We start from the raw sequence: 27,023 nt of genomic DNA on the forward strand, positions 1-27,023 counted from the left end.
TGGACTATGGATGGGAGACTTGCTAGAAGTGCTAAACTGTTCAAAAAGAAGTGCCAAATACATAAATATTTGATACATAAAAACTCATCTTATGTTTTGCAGACATGGATAACAAAGGAAAAATCATCAGTGTGCTCACAGGGATAGCAAAATTTATTGCCTTGCTTGGACTACTCTACTTCTTTGTGTGTTCCTTGGATATACTGAGCTCTGCCTTCCAGTTGGTAGGAGGTATGAAAACTCTTATGAAGTATCAGGTTAGGCTTTGGGTGGGCTGTTGAATCTAATTCAATTCAAAATAAAGTAACTATTCAAAGTTACTCATTGCATTTAAATATACAGAAGGAGGCCTCTGTGATTGAATGTTGATCTCCCTTTGTTTGCAGGGTGCCTTTGTTTCCAGAATGGTGTTGACATTAGAGATTAGTGATCCCAGTTTATTTTGGAAGTCCCTTTTATTTTAGTGACTGTTAAAAACACAGGTGTAGTTATATTATCTTCAATATGTGAAAAGCTTTTTACTGTGGAGAGACTTAAAACTGGATGCTTATTGAAGCTCTCATGATCCCAGGTTTCCTGTGCCCCAAGCTCAGGTAACTGCTGCCACCACCAAGCTTGCAGATAGAAATGTTGTATCATATCACCCTTTGCTCTGCTCTCTTACTCCTAGGACCTAATCTCCGGGAGCAGGGTTCTTGCTGATAAATACAGTAGGTGCTCTCTCAAGGCCAATGCAGGAAAATCTAGTCACCACAGCTCCAGACTTGGTTAACAAACTCTTACTTTATTACTTACAAGTAAACCCATGAATGATCTCATTTCCACTTCATCTAGAGGTGCCCTTTACCCTCTCAAGCTTAGGAAAATCTTATTACAGATCCCAATTTTCAGGCTTCTTTCTCAGAAGCTGCTAGGTTCAGATCCTCCTAACTTGGCCTCCGTGTTTGGGCTCCAACTTTCACATCATTTTATTGATGTCTGAATCAGTCATTTACTTGATCAAGCATAAAACCACTCAGGCAGGAAAATGCTTAAATAAGGGAATGCCCCGTGTGGGATTAGACCACAGGGTCATGCTGAAAGTAAGGCAAAATATAGAGGGATTTGGACCTATCAATGTTCTACCCATATCTGTGCCTCAGACAGCTGCTTCCCTAAGACTAACTACATCTTTGTACGATGATCATGATGGTCTGACCTTAGAGTCTATAAATCTATTAATCTTTTTTTCCCTCAGGGGTTTCTCCCCCAAACCTCAATCCCTTCCCCAATTTTGATGGCCTTCCCTAGTCAAAGTAGGCTAGATACAGTTCTCTCTGGGGCCCATCACCGTTGCTGATTTTTCAGTCAACCAAAGAAAAGAGGAAAATGTAAGGTGTTCCCTGATCACTCAGAAGGCTAGAGACTATGTTCAGGAACTGAACTTGGATCCCTGGGTTATATCACTTTAGACTGTCAGGCATGGCCACATGCATATTGTTTTTATGCTCTTTCACGAAATGCTGTCTTATTTACTATTGACTATACAAGGCACTTTCTCACTAAAATAATTCCTTTTCATAGGTAAAGCAGCAGGGGACATTTTTCGAGATGGTTCTGTGCTGTCAAATCCTGTTGCTGGTTTGGTGATTGGAGTTTTGGTGACAGTCATGGTGCAGAGCTCTAGCACTTCCTCATCCATTATAGTCAGCATGGTGTCTTCTACATGTAAGTCTGCTTACAATAAGCTAGTGCAGATCACCCTCAGACCCTTTACATTCACCACCTTTTACCTCCAGGTATAGAAACATTGGAAATGAGGAAAGGGACTGCAGGAAAACAACCTCACAGTTATTTCATCCTGATACAAAATAAGAAATGGACAGCGATTAAAAATGGGCACATAGCATAGAAAACCAGCCATTCCCTAACTGTGTCAAATTCATTTGGTTCACTGACACTAGATTTGTTAACTTCAGCAGCACTTGCATACTTCATCCTACCAACAAAGTTATTGTAACTGGTTTGCTTCTGTGGTTTAGTTCTGTGAGAGTTGCATGCGGGATAATGCTTAGGGATAAGAGAGAATTTCTACTACTTTCACATCTTGAGGCAGTGGCAGAAAACCAGTATGCTGCAGATGCAGAGCATGACCTTCGAATAATCAGATTAATCATGTTGCACGTTCTCACGGTGCTTTGATAAAATAAACTTGTTTAGATTATAGTTTTTGATTACAGTTACTTAACAGGACAAATCCTGATCCCACTGAAGACAATGGCAAAGCTCCCATTGATTTCGGTGGGAGGATGATTAGGTCCATTGTAAAATTTGTGCCAAGGATTTGATTTTCTCCTAATGCTCCTTTTTTACTTTATAGTGCTGAGTGTAAAGGCTGCTATTCCTATCATAATGGGGGCAAATATTGGTACCTCAGTCACAAACACAATTGTGGCGCTCATGCAAGCTGGAGACAGGAATGAATTTAGAAGGTATTGTGTTTTAATCTTAGCCCTTCAGAGCCTATTTTCAATTCCTCTAGCAGACTTTCTTTTGTGTTCTTATCATCACAGTAGCCACTTTACAGTTTAATTGTCCAAAGGGATGTTTTATAATTTGGAAAGGTGAAAGTACATTTCTAAAGCTACATTTAATGAGTTCTTGTGCAGTTTGTTATATACTTGGATATAAACTAATTAAAATAAGTCAACATTTAGTCCACAATCATGAAAAAATATGGAATACTGTCTCACTTAAATCAAGGGGAATTTTGTGCTTGACCTCAATAGGCTCTGTCCTGCTTAGTCATCATACATAATTACATGGCAATTCTGTAGCTTTCTGCTTCATAAAGCAGTCAGCTTTGGTAGTACAGTAAGTACCATGTTGCCTTTGTTCATGAGCTATGTGCCACTATAAAGTACAGTACAACCTAGACTTAATGTAGTATAATTGAAAATACATCTGAAAAGAGGCATAGTGGTTCCATTGAAAAGTTCCACAGTTCTAAGAGATTCTACTCTTACTTAATAGACTCCCCCTTTTTAAAGATCAGGAATGTCACAGGAGCTAGTAGAATCTTTCTAACCAGTGGAATTTGAAGAGTGCCTGCTTTTCTACCCACATTTCACCATATCTCTATAACAGGCAAAGAAAAACTTTGTCTGCACAGGAGAGGTTAATGTTACACTAGATAAAATGTTTTCTACCTGTTGTTTACTCTCCTTATGATTTTTTTCAACGTCTGTCAATTCCAAAGTAGGTAAGATATAGTAAAATGAGGAAAGTGAAACATTCTAACAACTGACTGTATCCATTACCAGTTTATGGATTACTAACTAGCTTGACACTACAAAGGTATGCTGCTAGCTTACTGATAGAGAGCAGTAAAAATGGGATGGGAGTGAGACTTTGGCACCTTGTCATTCAGTACAAATAATAACGACTGTGTGCATGTACCCAGATGCGTGAAATACATTTACCCAAAACGTATTTCTGTGTTGTCCCTCTGAATCTTACTAGTCTTTGTCAATGACATACACATGACCTACCAAATAGTTTGTTAGAGCTAAATAATGTATAGAAGGGAGAAACTTTAATTACAAAAGTAAAATGAAAAAGTTGCTTCATAATATAATTATTAATAATCATATCTATCTATTAATAACCTGTACTGTTCACATCACTCTTGTGGTGGATGAAATGGATCAATACATTCATATTTCAAAGAAAGAATAAAAAATGACAAGTGCCTGCTAGCAGTCAAAATAATACTCACTATGTGACTGCATCGTCATTTCCATTGTCCAATTCTAATGTTCCAACTTCCACTAATATTCTACCCTCAAGCAATATTGCAAACCTAAGGAATCAAACAGATTAACATTTAGAAAACATGTTTCCGTGGCTCACAGCATTAGGTTTTTAGTTTTAGGAACTACATTTTAAAACATATGTAGACAAATTGGAGAGAATTAAAGGAGATTAATAAATGATTAAAGACTTGGAAAAGAAGACCGATGGGGAAACAACTGTGAATGTTGAGTCTGCAGAAAAGAAAGCTGGAAGGGAGATCTACAGTAATTGTTTGCAAATATGTACAGGATTGCTATAAAAAGGATAGGGACACATAATTCACGCTACTCAGTAAGGACAGGAGGAAAGGGATTTTAACTGCGGCAGGAAAAAGTCAGGCTAAGTATTAGGGGAAAACAAGCTAATGGAGATTATGCAGTGGCTTTCACTGGAAATAGTTAAAGCAAGGCATGACACTCCTCTTTCAGGGAGAATTTGCTTCATTTGTCTGTTCTTGTTTGATGTTTTAATCCCTTAGGGTCCATTTTGTCAATTGCATGTAAGATTCTGTGCACTGTGAGACAGGATAGAAGATTGTGGCCCTAACAAGGAAATCATTCCTGCCTCAGTGCAGGCTCCTTGCCAAACCATATGATTACATCCTTTATCTATGTTATGCATGTGTTATTCAGACAACAAATCATCTTTTTGAATCTCTTTTGGCAGGGCCTTTGCTGGAGCTACAGTCCATGATTTCTTTAACTGGCTCTCAGTGTTCGTGTTGTTGCCCCTTGAAGTAGTGTCTGGTTATCTTTATCGTCTTACTAATGTTATAGTTGATTCCTTTAATCTCGAGAGTGGTGAAGATGCCCCTGAGCTGCTAAAAGTCATCACAGATCCTTTTACAAAGCTTATCATCCAGGTAAGCTCTCACTTTAATGAGGCCACTTGCTTGATTCATCTTCAGTTAATCAAACTGCTCTGAGGCTGCCAGGCTGCATATTAGTCCCTGTACTCATGACAGAAAACTCATTTTTAATTTAATTTTATTTTTTGTTTCACATTTCCTGAAATCTCATGTATTAGATACATGTTTCAAATATTTCAAAAAATGTCAATTTAATGCTGACACCCAAGGCAGGCACTTCTGGGAAGGTTGGTTGGGAGTTAGGCGATTGGTGAAAAATAGAGTGAACAGGGAAATTGATACATGGAGAAGTTGAGTTTATATGAAATCAACCATGTGTGTTTGTTTAAATGAGGGATAGCTGATGGCTGATTTGGTCTAGTACATGGGGCAAAGGATGCGTGTTTCATGTTTTTTATAGATATATAAAAATGAGAAAGGAAGATTATTTTTCCAGGAGATAAACCCCTGTTTGTATGTCTTGTTGGGCAGGAGATCAGGCACTTCTAAGATCATGTTTGCTTTACTCATGTTAGCAGACCTATTGATTTCAGTGGGACTACTTGGAGGAATTAGATGAGCAGGCTTCGCTCTAATTTTACAGATCCAAACTACAGACTGGAATTACTGTGTTCTATTTGTTTCTTCTCTTTTAGCTTGATAAGTCAGTAATAAATGCAATTGCTACAAATGAGGAAGGAGCAAAAAACAAATCTTTGGTAAAGACTTGGTGCAAAACTAAAACAAATGTGGTGAGTATTGTGTTAAAATGGCTTTTGTGCTCTTAAGCAAAGATATTGCCGCTTAACTATCACTCCTTCATATAGAAGGAAATAGTTTGACAGTATTATAAATACATTCACAGCACAAAAAAGATATTTTTCTATTACTACTAATGTTATTTACAGTAGTTGGGCAAGATGTTCTAATATATGCAGTTTGTGAGATTATTTTGAGATTAGTTTTATTTGTTGCATAAAATAAATGAACAAAGTGTAACACTCTTGTACCTCTACTGAAGTCAAAGGAGTTGTACCAAGTATAAATTTGGCCTAATTTGGTCTGACATTGAACGATGCTGTACACCTTTTGATTTGTCATTGTGATTGTCTTGAATCAAAAAGAAAAAGAAAAACCTCCTAAATCCACTATTATTTTAAATTTCTGGTGCTGCTGCAGACTTTCTGCATGTAGAAAATATCTGCAACACAGCGATAATAATACTATCTCCTCCCCATCCTTTTTCTGTCTTGTACATTTATATTGTAAGCTCTTCAGGGCATGGTCTGTCTCTTACTATGTGTTTGTACAATGCCAAGCACCGTGGGTCCCTATGACTGGGAACTTTTGGTGCTACTACAGTAAAAATAATTAACAAAAAGAGGTGAAAGTCATCTGCAATGAAGCATGAATTTCAGCAGAACAGAATAGTGCCCCTGACATTAAACACTGAGGTGAAGATATAAATAGCAAAGCCAAATATTCAAGCAGGAGACCACTGCAGTATGGCAGCATTCCAGTGAGTTGATCTGACAAACCAATACAGAACTAGTTTATTCTGATGTGCAGTAGTGCAATCTTTTGCCTATTTTAGTATTCTTGGAAAACTGCTTTGTGACCAACCTGACTTGGAGCTTAACCTGAATTCATAACTCAGGCAAAACTCCCAATTAAAGGAATTTCTTTCAGAAGTTAACGTCAATATACATTTTGCTAGATTAAAGACTGCAGGATTTGGATCTTGTTCAGTGCTTCATCTAAATAAAACTGGTTTGTTAAAGATCCCTTGGTGCTCTTAATGAGAATGTTATCACTTCTCATATGTATTACAGTAATGCCCAAAGTCTCCAAGTCAGCAGCCCCAAATGCATAAGAAGACACAATTCCTGCTCTGAAGAATTTAAAATCTAGAGCTGGAATTTTCAGATGAGCCTAATGGAGTTAGGCACTCACCTCCCACTAATATTCAATGAGATTTGGCCACCCAACTCTCAAACACGCTTTTGAAAATCCCAGTCTAAGAAAATAAGTGATTACATGGAGCGTGTGGGAAGAGGGATATAATGAAATCCATACAATTTGATGTGCATGTATACATTTGTTGTTCTAGAACTGCAACTCAAGGAAATATTTAAATTTAAAAATGACTAAACAAACAGTCTCAGCAGAGAGGCCAAATCTTGAATAGCTATGGGGACAGATTTGGTAACTCCAGGTCAGGGTTGAGGTGTATTGGCAGGACAGTGTGGGAAGCTTGCACTGCCCCTGCCCATATAGTACCTTTTCTGTTGACAAATACAAAATGTCACTCAGCAGGACTATCAACCAACCATCTTTCACCAGTACAAAATGCGCTAAAAATAGTTCTTAAGATAGGAGTCATGTTAGATTCTCTGTAGTCCCTTCTGCACAGCAATGACCCCATAAAAACCAGTAGATCATGTTTCCCCTTTGATTTTTGCACTCAAGTCCCATTTATTTAATAGAATACAGCCCAATATCAGTTTATAACGGGCTGCTAGATTCTGTTACCCTTACTTCCTTTGAGAACTACCTTACTAGATTTCAGTGAGACTACTCAGCATGAGTAAGAGGAGCAGGTTCTGGTCCATTAAAAATGTGACCATGCACACCTCTTTAAACATATATGCTAAAGGCTAGATTCTGATTACTCCTTGAGTAATCTCATTGAAACCAATGGGACAGATTGGGGAATAAGGTACTACTCAATGAAAGTATATTAGAATCAGGTCCTACAACAACAGCATATTGCTTGGCTCTAATACTAAATGGTTGGTTTTGCTGCGGCTAGTGGCTGTTTAGAAGCTCTGCTGAGAGTGGTAATGTTGTAATAATACAGTAAGTAACATTTGGCAATAAATGGGCAGTAATTGCTGCTGAATTTGAAGGAGATTCATTAAACATTGTAAGATTTCATGCTTTACTTACAATAACCCCTGGTTTCAGAGACTACGATGAGTCCTAGACAATTAATTCTCGTGTGTTTATTAAATTGCAAGCTTAGTCCGGTGTCTCTGATGAATAAAAATTCATATGAAAGAAAGGAAAGTAGAAGAGATGGGTAGAACCCATTGCGTTGTCATTCAAAAATATTGTTAAACTGGTACATTTAAACACACAATGTTAGAAAATTGTTTTAATAAACCCCTTACAAGCATAGGTACAGACAATTTGTCACTGGCTGTGAGGGCAACAAAGTGAGAGATAACAGAAAAGGAAAAACTTGTCTGTGGACTGGTGACAGTCACAATGTCAGTGGCTCAGAGAGTCGGAGTTCAAAGTCTAATGGGCTGGTAACTACTTTCTTGGGCTGTACAGTTTAGCAAAAACAATCCATTCCATGGTTTCGTAATCTGGCTAGGATTTGCAGACCTTGTATTATATAACACTGTTTCTCTGTGAACTGAAGAGTCGGGGTCTGTGTGTGCCTGCCACCCTGAATGAAGAATCCTGTTTGCCTCCACTAGAGCTGAGTCTGATCTACTCAAGGCTACTGCTACGAAATAGCAGAACATGACTGTCTTAGCAACTCATAGCCAGCACGGCTAGAGTCTGGACTGGTCACTTCCCTCCTCACAGGCGAGGTTGTGGCTGGTGAATGAGTGTGGGGTCCAGTACAGGTCCCCACTAATAGTAATTAGCTCTTCTATAGCACTTTTCATCAGTAGATTTCAAAGTGCTTTATAAAGGATGTCAGTAGCATTATCTCCATTCCACAGATGAGGAAGCTGAGTCATAGAGAGGTGAAGTGACTTGCCCAAGGTCACCCAGCAAGAAGAGCTGGCAGTAGAACCAGGTGTCCTGAGTCCTAATCAAGTGCTCTATCCACTAGGCAGCACTGCCTCCACTACTTTCAATTAAGGACCCTGGCGGAGATAAGTTTATTTGATTCAAGGGAACAGTGAGATTGATAGGGATTGTCAAGGAATTCCACAGCCTTCCCACCCCACCATATTACTTTCATTAACTTGAATGAAGTCTCAGCCTTTTTTCAAAATACAAGCAAGTCTGCCTCTTCATTGGTGGGATGCCATTAGTTATAGACTGAGCTTAGCCCTGTTCACCATTCTTCATTTATTATAGGAATGCTTTGTTCCAGTTCTTGAAAACCCATGCATGTTAGTTTTTAATGCAAAGGATGTAGTTGATTAAATTGTCTGTTTTGCATGGCAATATCTAGACAATGCAGAATGTCACCATTCCGGCCTCAGAAAACTGCACATCCCCTGACCTTTGCTGGACTGATGGAAACTTGACATGGACCATCAAAAATGTGTCTCTCACAGAAAATATTCAAAAATGTAAGTAGAAATACCACTTATTTGTAAGTTATGGGTTTTAGGTACACTTATTTTGTGTAAAGTCAACAACAGATCATTATAAAGGGATACAAGCAAAATGAAGTTTGACATACATTCAGACCAGCTCCTCTGGAGTTATTGACCAATTTCCTTTTGGTAGCATTGCATCATTCAGACCCCACATAGATCTCTTGCTAGGAGCCCTAAAATCAGCACAGAATGTATTCCATGTCATGTCACCCCTTACAAGTCCAGTGACAGGGTCCTACGGTTATGTTACCAGAGTGATTTCTTGGATATTATGATTGATCATCTTCATTGGCATGTGAGTACGTTTGGCAGAGAAGGGGTGACACACTCATCCTGCCACGAAGAACACACTAAGATTTGCTCCTGCCTTTGCATACTGCTCCCTTGCGCAAAGTTGCATGGAGACACATTACCCATACATGGGCATGTTTCTATCTCTGTCTGCCCCTTTGTGTGGGGATGCTAGATATCTTATAGCCCTGGCCATAGGAGATCCACACACACCCCTAAACCACCCCTACTGGGTAGCCAATGAGGTAAGGATTTTTTGCTACCTTTGACATTGATGGCACCAGGCCTATTTATGGAAGAATAGCAGTATGGCCTAGTGACAGAAATAAAATTCTGGCTAGTCTGACTTTGACTTTCTTTTTCCTTTTTAGGCCAGCATCTCTTTGTAGGAACAAATCTTGCTGATCTTGCTGTCGGTCTCATCCTGCTTGCAGGGTCTTTGATAATTTTGTGCACCTGTTTGGTGCTGATAGTTAAGTTACTGAATTCTGTGCTTAAAGGACAAGTGGCCTCCGTTATCAAGAAGACACTCAATACCGGTAACTATGTGTTGTTTCTATGTAACTAGGAAAAACTGTGGCAATAAGCACGTTTACTGACACTTTGCCCTGGCCGATCCGAAGCAATAGCATGAGTAAAGCAATATGAAGCTGAAATTCTAGAATATTATTTCATCTTGTCAGTGTGTTTCTTGCATTTCTTTTTATAAATCAGTGAGTGAATGTTTCACTCGTGAAGTGTGGCTGATTAAGCCGTAGAAACCAAAGTCCAGACTCTGTTTTTGATGTACTGTATAATCATTAGCTGTTAGAATCCTAGGGGTTACTCGATATATATCCTCAGTAAATACCACTGAAGTGCTGACAGCTTCCTCTGGCATGGGGCTTTCACCTCATGTTACTGCTAGTGCTAGTTGAAAAAAGGGACAAATTTTTTGATGCTTTCCCTTTCCCTCTCCTGACTGAGCAGCCAGCTTCCATCTCTATGACCACCTGTCTCATTAAAAAGCCACTTTATGCTAGGACATTCGCCCAGGTGCAGCTTTTGCCACCATCCCTTTTGCTTCCTAGATTGAGGAGAGGGGTGGGCTCCACTAGCAGTGGGAGGCAGCCCTGACAGAGGTCTGACTGAGGAAGAAGAGATGGTGCTCTGCATGGGGAGAAGGTTACATAAACAGGACTTGCTGCTGGCCCTTCCTTCCTCTGGGGTACAGGGCACCAGCGGCTCAGGAAAAAAAATTAGTCAGTTCCCATGTTTACATCTAATTTGGAACTGGTCAGTTTCTTGGGTTTCTTATTTTACTTCTTCCCAACTGATTACGTCCTGATTTCATAGCTGACTGGCAAAGCTGCAGGCGTCAGGGAAACATGGTGCATTATCTCTCTAAGTAGGGTCTTTAGGTCTATATTTTCAAAAGTTATTAGTGATTTTTAGGTGCCCAGCTTGAGACACATTAAAGAGACCCGATTTTTCACAGGCTGGGTTCTCAGTGCTTTTTGAAAAACAGGCTCACTGAGGGCATCTGAAGCTGCCAAAATTGAGGCCACTGAAATTTGAAAACCGTAGGCCTTGTTATTTCAGTTTATAATTGAAAGGTACCTATATGTCGTTGTGTTGATCTCCATGTAAATGCTTTTATTATTATTTGCACCTAGGAGCCCTACTCAAAGACCACGGCCTCGCTGTCCTAGGTGCTTTACTAACATAGAACAAAAAATGGTCATTGCCCCAAGTAGCTTTACATCTAATAAATAAGAAATAATAATAATATTTTCACAGCTGTATTACATATAGCACAAAATATTTTGTGACTCTAAAAATTGTGCCCTCCCTTTTTTATTTTTCAGATTTCCCATATCCTTTTTCTTGGGTAACCGGATACCTGGCGATGCTTGTTGGAGCTGGTATGACGTTCATTGTTCAAAGCAGTTCTGTTTTCACATCTGCTATTACGCCACTCGTTGGTAAGTTCTTTGGTATTTTATTTCTAAAGCCTCATATTTTATATTTTTCACTCCAAAATATTCAGTCCTATTTTCTTCTTCTAGGTATTGGTGTTATAAGCATTGAGCGCGCTTACCCACTTACGTTAGGATCTAACATTGGTACGACCACGACTGCTATACTGGCCGCTTTAGCAAGTCCAGGCAGTACATTAAGATATTCATTACAGGTCAGTATAAATCATGCTTATTATTACTTACAGATTGACGTCAGTGAGAATTTTGCCAGAGTAAGGAGGATTAAGGCGTAAGGAGAATTTAGCTCTAATGATGCTGGCATACAAATATCCCACGCTAGTACCAGACCATTGCCTTTCAAACCTGAGCTCTTCAGGTTATTAAGGGTCACGCATCAGTCTCAAATACTGAGACAAAAGGTACATTAAATGTTCACAGAATTCTGTTAGATAATGGCTTTCCTGAGATTGGCTTGATTCTGTTATAGACTTTCAGAAACAGAAGCTAGGTTCCGAAGTCAGAATGTTGACATTTACACTGATGGCCTGTTTTCAAAAATGCTGAAGACCAAGTAGCTCCCATTGACTTCATTATTGGCTCAGCCCTTGTGAAAAGCACACCGCTGATTTTAGGAACCTAGGTTTGGGAACCTATTTTTTAAAATGGTAAATGACTTTCCAGGTATATGGTGATGTCTGAATTTACCTTTCTACATCAAGAGGGAAAATAGTAATGAAGTCTTCTCTATAACCAGTATCAATGCATTTCAATAACTCTAATAAACTGAACGTACTTGGAAAACAGGGAAATAACAACAGTAGTCATTTTATTGCCTCCACACAAGATAAAGCAGCTGCAATCTCAAGCTGGGCTAAGTCCAGTTAAGTTGATCTCATGTTAAATAATCATTTTATGACATCCTTTAAAAAACAAAACCACGTGTTTGAATTAGGGCTGTCAAGTGATTAAAAAATCGCTCTGGTAAACAACAATAGAATACCATTTCTTTAAATATTTTTGGATGTTTTCTACATTTTCAAATATATTGATTTCAGTTACAACACAGAATACAAAGTGTACAGTGCTCACTTTATATTTATTATTGATTACAAGTATTTACACTGTAAAAAAAACAAAACAAATGGTATTTTTCAATTTACCTAATACAAGTACTGTAATGCAATCTGTTTATCATGAAAGTTGAACTTACAAATGTAGAATTATGTACAAAAAAACTGCATTCAAAAATAAAACAATGTAAAATTTTAGAGCCTGCAAATCCACCCAGTCCTACTTCTTGTTCAGCCAATTGCTCAGACAAACAAGTTTGTTTACATTTGCAGAAGATGACAGGATCTGCTCAATAACAATCCAAAGCAGTGTGGACCGACGCATGTTCATTTTTATTATCTGAGTCAGATGCCACAAGCAGAAGGTTGATTTTCTTTTTTGGCGGTTTGGGTTCTGTAGTTTCTGCATCAGAGTGTTGCTCTTTTAAGGCTTCTGAAAGCATGCTCCACACCTCATCCCTCTCAGATTTTGGAAGGCACTTCAGATTCTTAAACCTTGGGTCAAGTGCTGTAGCTATCTTTAGAAATCTCAGATTGGTACTTTACCTTCTTTGCATTTTGTCAAATCTGAAGTGAAAGTGTTCTTAAAATGAACAATGTGCTGGGTCATCATTCGAGACTGCTGTAACATGAACTATGTGGCGGAATGCAGGTAAAATACAACAGGGGGCATACAATTCTCCCCCAAGGAGTTCAGTCACAAATTTAATTAATGCATTTTTTTTTTTTTTTAACGAGTGTCATCAGCATGGAAACATGTCCTCTGTAATGGTGGCCGAAACATGAAGGGGCCTACAAATGTTTAGCATATCTGGCATGTAAATATCTTGCTACAACAGTGCCATGAGAACGCCTGTTTTCACTTTACATGACATTGTAAACAAGAAGTGGGCAGCATTATCTTCTGCAAATGTAAATAAACTTGTTTGTCTGAGTGACAGGGTGAACAAGAAGTAGAACTGAGTGGACATGTAGGCTCTGAAATTTTACATTGTTTTGTTTTTGAGTGAAGTTATGTAACGAAAAAAACCCTTACATTTGTGAATTGCACTTTCAGGACAAAGAGGTTGCACTACAGTACTTGTATGAGGTGAATTGAAAAATACTATTTCTTTTATCATTTTAAAGTGCAAATACTTGTAATAAACAATATACACTTTGATTTCAATTACAACACAGAATACTATATGAAAATGTAGAAAAACATCCAAAATATGTAATAAATTTCAATTGGTATTCTATTGTTTAACAGGTTTCAGAGTAGCAGCCGTGTTAGTCTGTATCCGCAAAAAGAACAGGAGTACTTGTGGCACCTTAGAGACTAACAGTGTGATTAAAACTGCGATTAATCGCAATTAATTTTTTTGAGTTAATCGCGTGAGTTAACTGTGATTAATCTACAGCCCTAGTTTAAATGTTAGTTTTAATCAAATAACAATTACAGAAGGGAAATGAGATAAGGGCAAGGAATCTACAGATTTGGTCAGCAGACACTGGCCTTATTTTGCCCAAGCCCCTTCTTGAGGCTTTAGAAAGCAGGTCATAGAGTTTAAAGCCAGAAGAGACAACCAGATCATGTAGGTTATGTCACTCTTAAACCGCAGCATAGACACTCGCGGCTGCAATGGGAGGGTTTCTCCCATTGCTTTAGTTAATCTGCCTCCCTGAGGGGCGTTAGTTAGGTTAACAGAAGAATTATTCTGTCAAACTAACACTGTCAACAGGGGGCGGTTAGACTGACTTACTTGTGGCTTTTTCACACTCCTGAGTGACACAACTGGGTTCACTTAACTTGTTAGTGTAGACCTGGCCCTCGTGTGACTTCCTGTATATCATAGGCCACCAACATCACCCAACACCCCCACCCTAACCCCAACAATCAAAATTAGATGAAAGTTCTGTAGCCCACAAGAGACTAAATTATTATGTGGCACAGGCAGAGAAGGGGGAGACTGAGGTGTACCAATGTCGGAAGCCCTCGCCATGGCAGGGAATTGATTGAGCAAGATATATCTAAATGATCCCAGCACGTTAACTGCACCCCACACTGCAAAAGAAGGTGAAACCCCCACAAAGTCACACTCTGACCTTGGGGAAAATTCCTTCCCAACCCCACATATTGCAATCAGCTAGAGCCTGAGCATGTGAGCAAGCACCTGAGTGAGAGAATGCTCAGTGCCACTTTAAAGCACCGACTGTCCAGTGTCCCATCTCTGATGCTTCAGAGGAAGAAGAAAAAAAACCTCAGAATACGTTGGGGTCACCCCTTCAGGTGATCGACGGAAGATATAAACTGGAAGGGACCCCCAGGGCTGTTGAGCCTTGCCCCCCAACATCACGAGCAATCCCATCATATAATCCTACTCATAAATTTATCCATCTCTCAAAACGAATTAACTGTTTTGCCTCATAACTCCTATTGCGAGGCTGTTCCAGAATCTCACCTCTGTGATGGTTAGAAACCTTCTTTAAATTTCCGGCCTTAATTTGTTCGTGGCCAGCTTATACTCATATGTTTTTGTGCCAGCTTGTCCTTTAAATTTAATAGCTCTTCACTCTCCCTGGTGTTTACCCCCTCTCAGACTTCATTTTGCTAGGCCAAGCAAGCCAAGCACTTCCATTCTCCTCTCATAAAATAGGCCCTCCATATCCCAATCATCATAGTAGATCTTCTCTGCACCTGTTCCAGTTTGAATTATTTTTTCTTGAACATGGGTAACCAGAGTTTTACACAGTATTCCAGATGAGGTTTCACCTGTACTTTGTACAATGACATTAATATTTCTCTATCTCTACTGGAAATGTCTTGCCTAATACATCCTAGCATCGCATCTACCTTTTTCGCAGCCACATCCTGGTGGTGGCTCATAATTATCCTGTGATCAAGCAATACACTTAGTCTCTGTTGCTTCTAAATGATAAGCTCTGAATTTATAACAGAAATTCTTATTATTAAATCCTATCTTGCACTTTGTACTATTGAATTCAGATCCTCCTGTGTACTGCCAATACCTCCCACCTTTGTATCAACAGCAAATTTTATTAGCACTCTCCTACTTTTTGTGCCAGTCATTAATACATTAAATAAAAATTAAATAAATTAATAACATTAAATAATATTGGCCCCAACACCAATACTTGAGGAACTCCACTAGTAACCTCTCTGCAGTCTGATATTTCTCCTTTCAGCACAACCCATTGCCTTCTCCCCTTTAGCCAGTTCCTTGTACTAATCTTCATCGTCTCTACCTTAACTAATAATTTTCCCTCTGGTACCATGTCAGATGCTTTACTGATGTCCAAGTGTATTAGATATGCTGCATGTCCCTTATCTAAAAAATCAGTTCTCTTCTCAAAGAAATAAATCAGGTTAGTCTGGCACACTTTATTTTTAGTAAACCCATGTTGCGTTACATCCCTTTTCCATTTACCTCCATGAATTTAATTATTCTTTCCTTCATAATTTGTTCTAAAGCCTTGCATACCATTTAGGTCAGACTAATAGCCCTGTAATTGCCTGGATCAGTTATTTTCCCTTTCTTAAATATCGGAACAATGCTAGCTATTCTCCAGTCATATGGTATTACTGCCAAATATATAGATTTATTAAAAATCTTTGCTACTGGACTAGCAATTTCATGTGCTAGTTTTTTCAGTATTCTGGGATAGAAATTATCTGGTCTCCCTAATTTTAGATCATTAAACTCTTAAGTTTTTCTTTCAACTACAATGTGACAGTCTCCCTTCCATATGCTCATTTGGAATGGAGACTGTCACATTGTAAGTTTTTTCCTAAAGTCCAACCTAAACTGCCCTTGCTGCAATTTAAGCCCATTGCTTCTTGGGGTTCTATACTCAGAGGTTAAGAAGAACAATTTTTCTCCCTCCTCCTTGTAACAACCTTTTATGTACTTGAAAACTGTCATCATGTCCCCCCTCTCTTCTCCAGACTAAACAAATCCATTTTTTTCAATCTTCTTTCATAGGTCATGTTTTCTAGACATTTAATCATTTTTTTGTTGCTCTTCTCTGGACTTTTTCCAGTTTGACCACATCTTTCCTGAAATGTGGCACCCAGAACTGGACACAATACTCCAGTTGAGTCCTAATCAGTGCAGAGTAGAGTGGAAGAATTACTTCTCGTGTCTTGCTTACAATACTCCTCCTAATATAACCCAGAATGATGTTTGCTTTTTTTTGTAACAGTGTTACACTCTTGACTCATATTTAGCTTGTGGTCCACTATGACCCCCAGATCCCTTTCTACAGTACTCCTTCCTAGGCAGTCATTTCCCATTTTGTATGGTGTGCAACTGATTGTTCCTTCCTAAGTGGAGTACTTTGCATTTGTCCTTATTGACTTATTAGGCTGCCGGAGTCTAAAGGCAGCACATTATTTCCTTATAGCAACACATTTTTTACATTAAAAAATTAGGCTTGTGTGCCTTTCTCATTGATTTGTACTTGTATCTTTTTCAGTTGATGAACAGAAATTGCTTGTTGTTTGAGTTGGCTGACTTTGTCCCCAGTGCTGCGCACTGCATGGTAGAACTACTCAGCAGAGCAGTGTGGAGGACAGGAGTTCTGTTTTGTGAAGGATTTTGAGATATTGAGCTTTGGCTTTGTTCCAAATCGGAGCAAACACCCAAAATTTCCAAATTCTTCACAAAGGAAAATTAAAAAATAATATTTTGGGTCATTTGAAAAACGTTTCCTTTTGATTTTAACTTTTTACATGTCTTTATTTAAGTAAAAAATATTAGATATGAAAAGTAGTTTCAAAGCAAAAACTCAATTCCCCCGCCCCCCCAAAATGCCAAAATGGGACATTCGTTGAAACCTTCCCCAAAACCCTCCCCCCATGATATTCCGGCAAAATGGACCCAGTTTCATTAAGCATTTTGATGCTGGTGGAACCACATATTCCAACAGAATCTGGTCCTTTCAGAGCTTCTCTGACCAGCTCTGTGTATCATTGTGCATGTGGATGTGCTGTCCATTGTACACTTTTAATGACCTTTTAATACTCTTGTTGTAGGCTCCTTGGTTTCACTGGGAATTTTGCTAGTGTGAGGGCTGGTCTACACTGGGGGGGGGGGGGGGGAGAATCGATCCAAGATATGCAACTTCAGCTACGTGAATAGGGTAGCTGAAGTCGAAGTATCTTGGATCGAATTACCTGGGGTCCAGACAGCGCAGGATCAATGGCCGCGGCTCCCCCGTCGACTGTGCTACCGCCGCTCGCTCTGGTGGAGTTCTGGAGTCAACGGTGAGCACGTTTGGGGATCGATATATCACGTCTTAACGAGACACGATATATCGATCCCGGATAAATCGATTGCTACCCGCCGATACGGCAGGTAGTGAAGACGTATCCTAAGAGTAAGGAATCAGACCCTTAGGCCAAGTCAGATGTAACTTAGTTGTCTTATGTTGATCACTCATCAAAAACACACAGAAGTCTGGATCTTTTCCAAACATTATCCTGATTGTTGATCATTATTAATTATGTAGTACCCAAAGTGTGCATAGTGCTTCCCAGAACATAGAGAAGACCGTATAACCTAAATCTAATCATAACTCTAAGTGTGATAATAGAGTAAGAGGGGAGTGAAGGAAGACAGAACACAGACTCTGAGGAAGATCATAGATTTGTTGATATTTGGGTCACAGTATTTAAAGGCACTTTAACTAACTGCTCAAAATGTGCTTGCTTTCAGATTGCTTTGTGTCACTTTTTTTTCAATATTTCCGGGATTATTCTGTGGTACCCAATACCTTTCACCCGGGTACCAATCCGCCTCGCAAAGAGCTTGGGGAACATAACAGCCAAGTACAGATGGTTTGCTATTTTTTATCTGATCCTCTGCTTCTTCCTGATCCCGTTGGCTGTGTTTGGTTTGTCGGTAGCTGGCTGGCAGGTCCTTCTGGGCGTTTGTGGTCCCATCCTACTTGCTTTGATTACAGTGATTGTGATTAATGTTCTGCAGTCCAAACGGCCAAATATACTGCCTACAAAGCTCCAAAACTGGGATTTCCTTCCCAGGTGGATGCACTCCTTGAAGCCATGGGATAATGTGATAACTTCTGCACTCTCCTTCTGTGGGAGATACTGCTTCTGCAACAAGTGCTGCAAATGCTGCAAAGGCAACACGGAAGATGAGCCTGCCAAAGACAAGCAGGAAAAGGCTATGGCAGTTTATGATAACACGGTTGAATTGGCTGATGAAGAAAATTGTGTTACAAAGACACAACCAGCGGCTGGTGGTGAGAAAACCTACTCAGACAACACAGCCTTCTAGGAGGGGATCAATCTATAATAGCAAAGATACAGTATAAGACAATCAATCTCTTGAAAATCAGCTTGGGCAGTATACTGAGGAATGAATGAAAACTCAGTTAGGTTCTTGTATCCAGTGGTATACTACTCATCAAGGAATGCAGTAGAACAAATTCTACATGGTTCCCAGAAAGTCTAAGATCAGGTAAAAAGCTAAGGATGGATTTTTATCTGGAGGATCTACTATATGAAATGTTAATTCAAGGCCAGTAATACTAAACAAATAAACGTTGATATGCAGTCCCATTAACAGAATCGCTCCAATGAGTTGAGACATATGAACTTAAAAAAACACTCTGTAATGTGCAGAACATTCTCTCCGAATTACAGGGATATTAAACTACACTCACCTGATGATACCACAAAGTTTCTGGAAGAGGCAAAAAAATCAGAAGAACGAAAATGTTTTCATATATTCATTTTCTGCAATGTTAAAGAGCATAGATGCTGTATTTTGTGACTTTTAACTAAAGGCTAACATGTAACTATTTTAAATTGCTGGTGCTCTTGCCATTTGATAGTATAAATCGGTTAAGGACTGGGTGCCTACTGAAGGGCTTTCTGGAAACTTTTTACTAAACCACAAAACAGCCTTTTAAAATAGCAGAAAAGGTTGGATTTAGAGCAATAAAAGCAAGGAAATTTGGAATTCAGCATTATGCCTACTGCAGGGCTTATGCTAAGATCACACGTTTTTAAAGAAAGCTGTTAACACCTACTGTAGAGAAAATGTGTGTTAACTGTCACCATTTACAGCATGACCTGTGTCAATATAGTTGGAATCAGCATAGTGCCTGGCATGAATTTGTACTGTCAGTATTATGCATGTGCATATTAGGAATCCAAATCTCTAATAAAAATCCACAGGTAAAGTAATCGTACATCACATGCTGGGAAGTCCCATGTCCTCGCTCTCTGTGGGTATTAATGTTTTAGTAAATGCCTGTGCAGACTAGTCCACATCATGGACTGACAAACTGCAACATTTCAGAATGAGCCATTTCTGAGTACTGCAAAGCCTTCAAAAATCAGTACACTTTTGTTGGCTTTACGTAATTAAAAAATGACCAAATCATAGGAGATATAGTGGGTGAGGGTTGGAATGTATGAAAGTTGACAGTTGTGAGGGGTGGAAAAACTACAGCCCTGGCTCTATGCTAATTTTTAGTTTATATAGCTGAGTTATAAATGAGACTTACAATGGAAATGCTGACAAGACCCTTCACTGTAGCATAGCTACTCAGTGCTGCTAAAATAGATTTACTTCTGAACAAGTTTGCTATTTTCTTAATGTTATGTAATTTAGTAGGCAGAACTCAGTTATAATGTAAATATGTACATTTTGAGGGTGAAAATAAGTTCTTCACATTTTTAAATTGACATGCTTATACGTTGTGTAAAGTCTGCTTTTTCATATTATATTAAATTTTATTCAGACTGAGCTTTTGATTTTTTCTGCTACTGTGAGCCAATGACAAGATGCTAAGCATGGTTGTGATTTGTATCTATCAGATAGGATTTTCAAAAGGACTCACTGGAGGCCTAACTCTGCTCCCCTGGATCTCAATAGAGAACTCAGCGTTAGGACCAGCCATCCCTTTCAACCTATTCCTTTTTCTGTTTTCTTGATGTTAATGTTTGTTGAACTTTGTTGTCTTTGAACAACTCTTCTCATATGAACAAGATCTCTAGTCTGCCTCGCACATTTCTAATGTGCTCTCGCATGTTTTTATAGGCTTATGTGCATTTCCTACTCTCAGCTTTTTGACTCATTAGAATAATATCTAGACGTTCTTGTGAAATTCTGTAAGACTAACTTTAAAATAGAAGACGTTTCCTGCTTTTCCTTTTTCAGTTAACAGAGTGGCTCTTTGTTTTATTGTTTTAAATAAAAGCTTAAACAAGCCCTCTATCAAAACACCAGGGATAGGTTAGGAAAAGCAGTTGCTACAAAGGAACTGGAGGAATTATGTTTTGGCATATCAGTGAGCATATCAGCTTCTTTGTTGTAAATATTCTGCTGTCCTACATTCAGTTCTTGTTTATCCTTCTTCACTCTTTATATACATTGTGTCACGTGCCTTATTTTTAGGCAGAACTCATGGATTTCAGTGGAGACATTAACTTAAAAATTGATAGCACATGTCCCAGCATATTCATTCCCAGACTCTAATAATTGCTATTTACTTAATTTATAATTGTTCTAGTGTACAGCATTTTCATAAGTTATATCGTAAATGTCTTTATGTGATTGAGTTGTTTACATTACATATTTGAAAACTATGCAATGTTTATCTATGATGTAAAAAGGACATACTGTATATTTTGTAACATAGCTTTTAAAAATTATGTGTGTAACTATATACTTCATACTGTGGAGGCATGTTAGTGGCTCCATTGTTTAAGTTATATTGTGATTTGCTGCTAATGCAGGAGGTGTGTCCTTAAAATAAAGATTACAATGTAGCTAAATATATTCCTATTATGTCTATAATGCACAAGGATGTTGAATTCTATTTTTCTAACCAGTTGTGAATTTTTTGTGAAGAGTAACGGTTGAGGCACAAAGTTTCTAAAAATTATTTTTTTAAATTTGAAGAAATTATACAACTTTTCGGGATTCTGTACCATTGGCTTTGTAACCTGGCATGAATGTTCATCTTGCTCTAGTAGAGTGCAGTGCATTGAATAAAAAAATAAAGAGATGTTTAAAATATATACATTTACTTATATGCAGTGGTTGTCAATGGAAAAATAGTTCTGAGTTGAAGAGCTCTAGTTTGAAACAGCAAACTGTAAAGGATATGGGGCTGTGCATCAGCATAGGTACAACAAGGGAAATCTTAGGAGGAATGTGCACCAACACAGATTTTCATAGAAGTAAACATGCTGCGTAGGAGGCGTACTGGAAGGGACCAAGAGAGGTCATCTAGTTCAGACCTCGGTGCTGAGGCAGGACCAAGTTAAGTCTAGAACATCCCTGACAGGTGTTTGTGCAACCTTTTCTTAAAAACCTCCAATTCTGGGGATTCTACAACCTCCCTTGGAAGCCTATTCCAGAGCTTAACTACCCTCTATAGTGTCTACTTTTTATAGTTAGAAAGTTTTCCCTAATAGCTAACCTAAATCTCACTTGCTACAGATTGAGCCTAGCACTTCTTGTTCTACTTTCAGTGGACTTGGATAACAATTGATCACCATCTCCTTTATAACAGGCCTCAATGTATTAGCATACTGTTATCCAGTAGCCCCCTCAGTCTTCTGTTCTCAAGACTAAATAGGCTCAGTTATTTTTAACTTTCCCCCACAGGTCAGGTTTTCTAAACCGTTTATTGTTTTTGTTGCTTTCCTCTGGACTCTCTCCAATTTGTCCACTTCTTTCTTAAAAGTGTGGTGCCCAGAATTAGACATGTATTCCAAATAAGGCCTCTCCGGTGTCAAGTAGAGCAGGACAATTACCTCCTCTATCTTACATAAGACACTCCTGTTAATACATCCCAGAACTATATTACTTTTTTTTTTTTTTTTTTTGGCAACTGCAACACATTGTTGACTCATATTCAATTTATGATCCTACTATGGTAGGCCCCTGATCCTTTTTCAGCGGTACTATTACCTAGCCAGTTATTCTCTGTTTTGTAGTTGTGCGTTTGATTTTTCCTTCCTAAGTAAAGTACTTTTTTGCCTTTTGTGGGCACGGACATTTTCTGGCAAGTTTCTATGGGATGGAGTGAGTGGGGGACAGGGGTGGGGCAGAGGTGGGGCCTCGGGGAAGAGGAGGGGTGGAGTGAGGCAAGGGTGTTCTGTTTTGTGCAATTTTAGAAAGTTGGCAACGCTAAGCCTTTCTGTTTGTTCAAGGTATCCCTGACCATTGGATGAGGTGTTAGCTGGAGTGACCTTTGGTAGTAACTCCTCGTCCTGTCCTCCTTGAGGCTATAGGCATAGCTCTGGGGTGGGAAAGGGGACCTGGGCCCTCCCTCTGCAGCAGGTCCATGCCTTGGGCCCTGAAAGTGAAACATCATGCACTAAGTTTGGCCAGCCTGCTTGCTTGCTTTCCCCTGGGCCACTTCCTACCACCACTGCATCTCAGTCTGGGGCATGGGCGCAGTGGCATTAGTCTTTACTTCCAAACCCACAAAGTCTAGGGCTGATGCTTATTGCCTACTCGAATCCTAGCCCATGGTTCCTCCTCCCTCCGGGGGAACATCTGGGGAGGTGGGGGGAAATTCTCAGTCAGGTCCTTTTAGGAGAACTTCCCTCTCCTGTTGCTGCAGAGCAGTGCTCCTTCAGGAAATGGCCCCACCTGGGGCTCCTGATGCTCCCTTTATCCTGGTATTCTCCCAGGACCATGCTCAACAATGCCTGAGGGGGCAGGGCCTCCATGGGCCAGTATTGCTCCAGCCCTTCCTTTGTCTGTGCCTTAGTGTGGAGTTTGTAAATCCCATCCCTCATGTGGACAATTTTCAAATCTGTTCTGGAAGTTCACTGAAGCCTCACTTTGGCAAAGCATTTAAGCAAACACTTAACTTCAGGCAGGTGCTACAGGGGGATCTAAAGACAGAATGAAGCTTCATCAAGGGACTCGTCATTGCTGCTCTTACCTCTGCATATTGCTGTACTCCTCTTTCATCTGTCTCCTCATCTGGACCACATTGTTCATCATTCACCGCTGAGCTTTTGGCTCCTTTGCTTTCACTTTCAAGTGGACCCTTCTTCTCACCAGGATTATTTGGGAGCTTTACCTTCTCTTTCTCCAGTTTCCACTGTGTCCTGATAATGTATTCATACAAAGACGGCTCCAGGCACCAGTGCTCCAAGCGCGTGCCTGGGGCAGCAAGCTGCGGGGGGGGAGAAGGGAAGGAGGCGGGGCGTACCGGTCGCCGTGAGGGCGGCAGTCAGGCTGCCTTCGGTGGCATGCCTGCGGGAGGTCCACCGGTCCCGCAGCTTCGATAGCAATTCGGCGGCGGGTACGCCGAAGGCACGGGACCGGCGGATCTCCCGCAGGCATGCTGCCGAAAGCTGCCTGACTGCTGTGCTTGGGGCGGCAAAATACATAGAGCTGCCCCTGTGTTCATATCTAGAACAGAGCATTAAACTCAGTACATTTTAAATCCAGGGGAAGTTAAACACACTACTATCCCTACTGCGGGTTAAACACTCCACTACTTATTTCTCTCCTTGATTTCCATATTGGAACCATGGAAGGAAATGGTAAATGACTGTTTCTAGTCTAGTCTAGATAGGTTCTTATACTGCACTCATCACCGTAGAGTATCAGAGCATTTCCCAGAAGTGCATTAAGCAATGTGACTATGTGTGTCACTCTCATTCATTCTCTTTCTCATCCTTTCCCTGGGGGGAGATAGTGCATGCAAAGCACTGTTTTGTTCTGGAAGACTTTTTTATTTTGTTTTTAAATATACAGGCTTTCTATGTGTTTATTAGAGCTGGTCACAAATTTTTTGACTGAACAGTTTTCTGGAAAATGCAGTTGTGTTGAAATCAAAACATTCATGGGCAGGATTAGAATTTGACAACATTTTAGATGGGAAAGTGTTGAAATGATACACTTCAGGTGTCTCAGTTTGATTAGTTTATATTTTTATTATTAAACATGAATTTAAATGTATAATTTACTATTTTATATTGTTTTGACATTATTGCTATTTCTGAATTGACATTTTTTCAGAATTTTTGAAATGTTGACTTGTGCCAATTCAGAACCAAAATGGGTTTTGATAAGTTGACATTTCCTGAGAAATGGAAATTCTGTTTTACAGTCAACTCTAATGTTATATTAGAGAAGGCAAGGCCAAAGAAGTGACCCAGGGTCAAGGGCACTGGTATCTGTAGGAGGTGCAGCTAGAATAGGATTTTAAAAACCCCAAAACACTCACATTAAAAATGTGTAAAGCACCATGCAAGAAATGAATATTTGTAAAAATAAATGTGCACAATACAGAGGAAATGTACCTAAAACAATCACGATTTTCAAAAGATTCTCTTGAGGAAAACATTGAATTTATTGATGGGGACAGACCTCACCGTACTTCAGGAAAAAGCTCTTGAGGAACTAAGGGTATGTCTACACTACAGTGTAAGCCCAGGGTTCAAACACAGGATCTAGCCTAACCCCCATTCCGTCTACACACAAATTGTGTTAACCAAGGACTCGGGTGCAGGGTACGAGCCTGAGTCAAGCCAGGACCCAGGGTTCAAGCCCTATTGTTTTACAGTGATGACACAGCCCTACTGGATTTGTGCTCTGTGAGTCCTCCAGAAGTATCCTACAATCCCATGGGCTGACTTTCTTTCTCCTTGGGATAGTCAAGTTTGGTGGACAATCAAGTTTTCCCACATTGCACCATAAACTAAAGGCTAAAGCAGCCACCATTTTAGGGGCCACTAGGAAGTCTGGGATAAGGGTGGTTGGACTCTAGGGTTACCATTCGTCCGGATTTACCCGGACATGTCCTCTTTTTTGTGCTAAAAATAGCATCCGGGGAGAATTTGTAAAGCACTCAAAATGTCCGGGATTTCCCCCCTCCCCCGGCAGAGCAGAGCGAGCGGCTGGGAGGGCTGCAGGAAAGTCCCGGGCTGGACTCCGGAGCAGCTGTAGAGGAGCTCCGCCCTGCATTCTGATCAAGTGTATCAGCACAAAGTGCAGCCCTCCCCTTTTGCAACTGGGAGCGGTTTCTGCCATGCAGCGTAGCAAAACGGGAGCGAGAGCACTTTGTGCTGATACAAGGGCAGCTCTCCCCTGCAGCCCGGTCCGGCAGCACTGTGCAGGGCCAAGGACCGGGTTTTGTTGTGCTGGGGAGCGCAGCCACGTGTCCGGCTCGCACAGAGCCCAACACCCTGTTCTGAGCAGCAGGGTAAGGGGGCCAGGGGGCAGGAAGGTTCTGGAGGGGGCAGTCAAGAAACAGGGGGGGCTTTTTGGGGGGAGTGGAGAAAGTTTTGGGCAGTCTGGGTACAGGTAGGGGGTAGGGTCCTGGGGGGCAGTTGGGGGGGGTCTTAGGAGGGGGCAGTTAGGGGACAAGGAACAGGGAGTCTTAGGTAGGGGGTGGGGTTCTGGAGGGCAGTTAGGAGCAGGGGTCCCAGGAGGGGGCAGTCAGGGGACAAGGAGCGGGGGGGTGGGGGACTGGGAGTTCTGGGGGGGAGCTGTCAGGGGGCAGGAGTGGGGAGAGGGATCGGAGCAGTCAGGGGACAGGGAGAAGAGGGGTTTAGATGGGTTGGGAGTTCTGGGGGGGGGGGGCTGTCAAGGGGTGGGGAGTGGTTGGATGGGGCGTGGGAGTCCCAGGGGTCTGTCTGGGGGTGGGGGTGTGGATAAGGCTTGGGGCAGTCAGGGGACAAGAGGCAGGGAGGCTTAGATAGGGAGTGGCGTCCTGGGGGGCAGTTAGGGGCAGGGGTCCCAGGAGGGGGCAGTCAGGGGACAAGGAACGGGGGGAGGGTTGGGAGTTCTTGGGGGGCGGGAAGTGGGAGGGGCAGGGGCGGGGCTAGGACGGGGCTCCTCCCGTCCTCTTTTTTGCTTGCTGAAATATGGTAACCCTATTGGACTCAGGCCCACACACTGCAGTGTTGGACTCAGGCCCGCACTCTCTGCCTCCCTCCCCCCCCCCCCACACACACAGTGGCAACTCTTGCAGTTCCTGTCCTGTGGGACTGGCTGGGCTCCAGGCATTGTAACCTGGCCCCTGATGCATGGGGTCACAGGGCCACTCTCTCAAATTTGGCCTGGCCACCCCCCCTCAGAGAGGCTGGGCCAAACCTGTGCACCAGGATCCAGATCTCAATCCCCAGAGTGAGAAACTGAACCCAGCCAGCCCTGTGGGATAGGAGCTGTTTCAACTGGTGGGAGGAGGGGGGGTTGTGGGTCAAAGCAGCACAGTCCCATGAAACCTGGAGACAATAGGGAAGTCTGAGGCAGAGCTATTTCACATAATGAGCTGACTAATCAGTCCAGACATCATAGTTCAGACCTCAAACCCAAGCACCAACTGCTGTGGATAGCTCTCATATTTTCCTGAAAAATTCACCTGAATCTGAATGGAACAAACAAAGGCAGAAAACACCAAACTAGACCAGATCTCATCTTCATGCTTATACTACTGCACCTCTCATCAGCCTCCAACATAGTAGACCACAAAGATCCTGCTAATCCACCTATTTGATTGGAACAGATGGCACAGTATCACAATTCCTTTTCAGCAAAATCCAGAGAATGTTAATGGGTAAATGCTCTTCTTCCTTGAGGGTCTTGAGGGATCCCACAGAGAGCCATACTATTTCCCCTTAATTGGACTTCATGAGAACTATTTAAAAATGGTG

At 40.8% G+C, this 27,023-nt stretch overlaps 1 protein-coding gene across 2 annotated transcripts in view; it reads left to right on the top strand.

Moving 5' to 3' along the window:
• The window catches only part of SLC34A2 (solute carrier family 34 member 2), a 34,426-nt gene extending 13,013 nt beyond the window's left edge, over positions 1-21,413 (top strand). For both annotated transcript variants that reach the window (XM_054031167.1, XM_054031168.1), the window contains exons 4-13: positions 103-231; positions 1,564-1,707; positions 2,360-2,471; positions 4,501-4,696; positions 5,338-5,433; positions 8,883-9,003; positions 9,696-9,863; positions 11,172-11,288; positions 11,373-11,497; positions 18,076-21,413. In XM_054031167.1, the coding sequence (XP_053887142.1) occupies positions 103-231; positions 1,564-1,707; positions 2,360-2,471; positions 4,501-4,696; positions 5,338-5,433; positions 8,883-9,003; positions 9,696-9,863; positions 11,172-11,288; positions 11,373-11,497; positions 18,076-18,657 (1,790 nt within the window). In that variant the 3' untranslated portion in view covers positions 18,658-21,413. The remainder of the gene's footprint in view (positions 1-102; positions 232-1,563; positions 1,708-2,359; positions 2,472-4,500; positions 4,697-5,337; positions 5,434-8,882; positions 9,004-9,695; positions 9,864-11,171; positions 11,289-11,372; positions 11,498-18,075) is intronic.
• Positions 21,414-27,023: the final 5,610 nt, after the last annotated feature.

The sequence above is a fragment of the Malaclemys terrapin genome, chromosome 5 (genome assembly GCF_027887155.1).
Source record: "Malaclemys terrapin pileata isolate rMalTer1 chromosome 5, rMalTer1.hap1, whole genome shotgun sequence".
NCBI lineage: Eukaryota > Metazoa > Chordata > Testudines > Emydidae > Malaclemys > Malaclemys terrapin.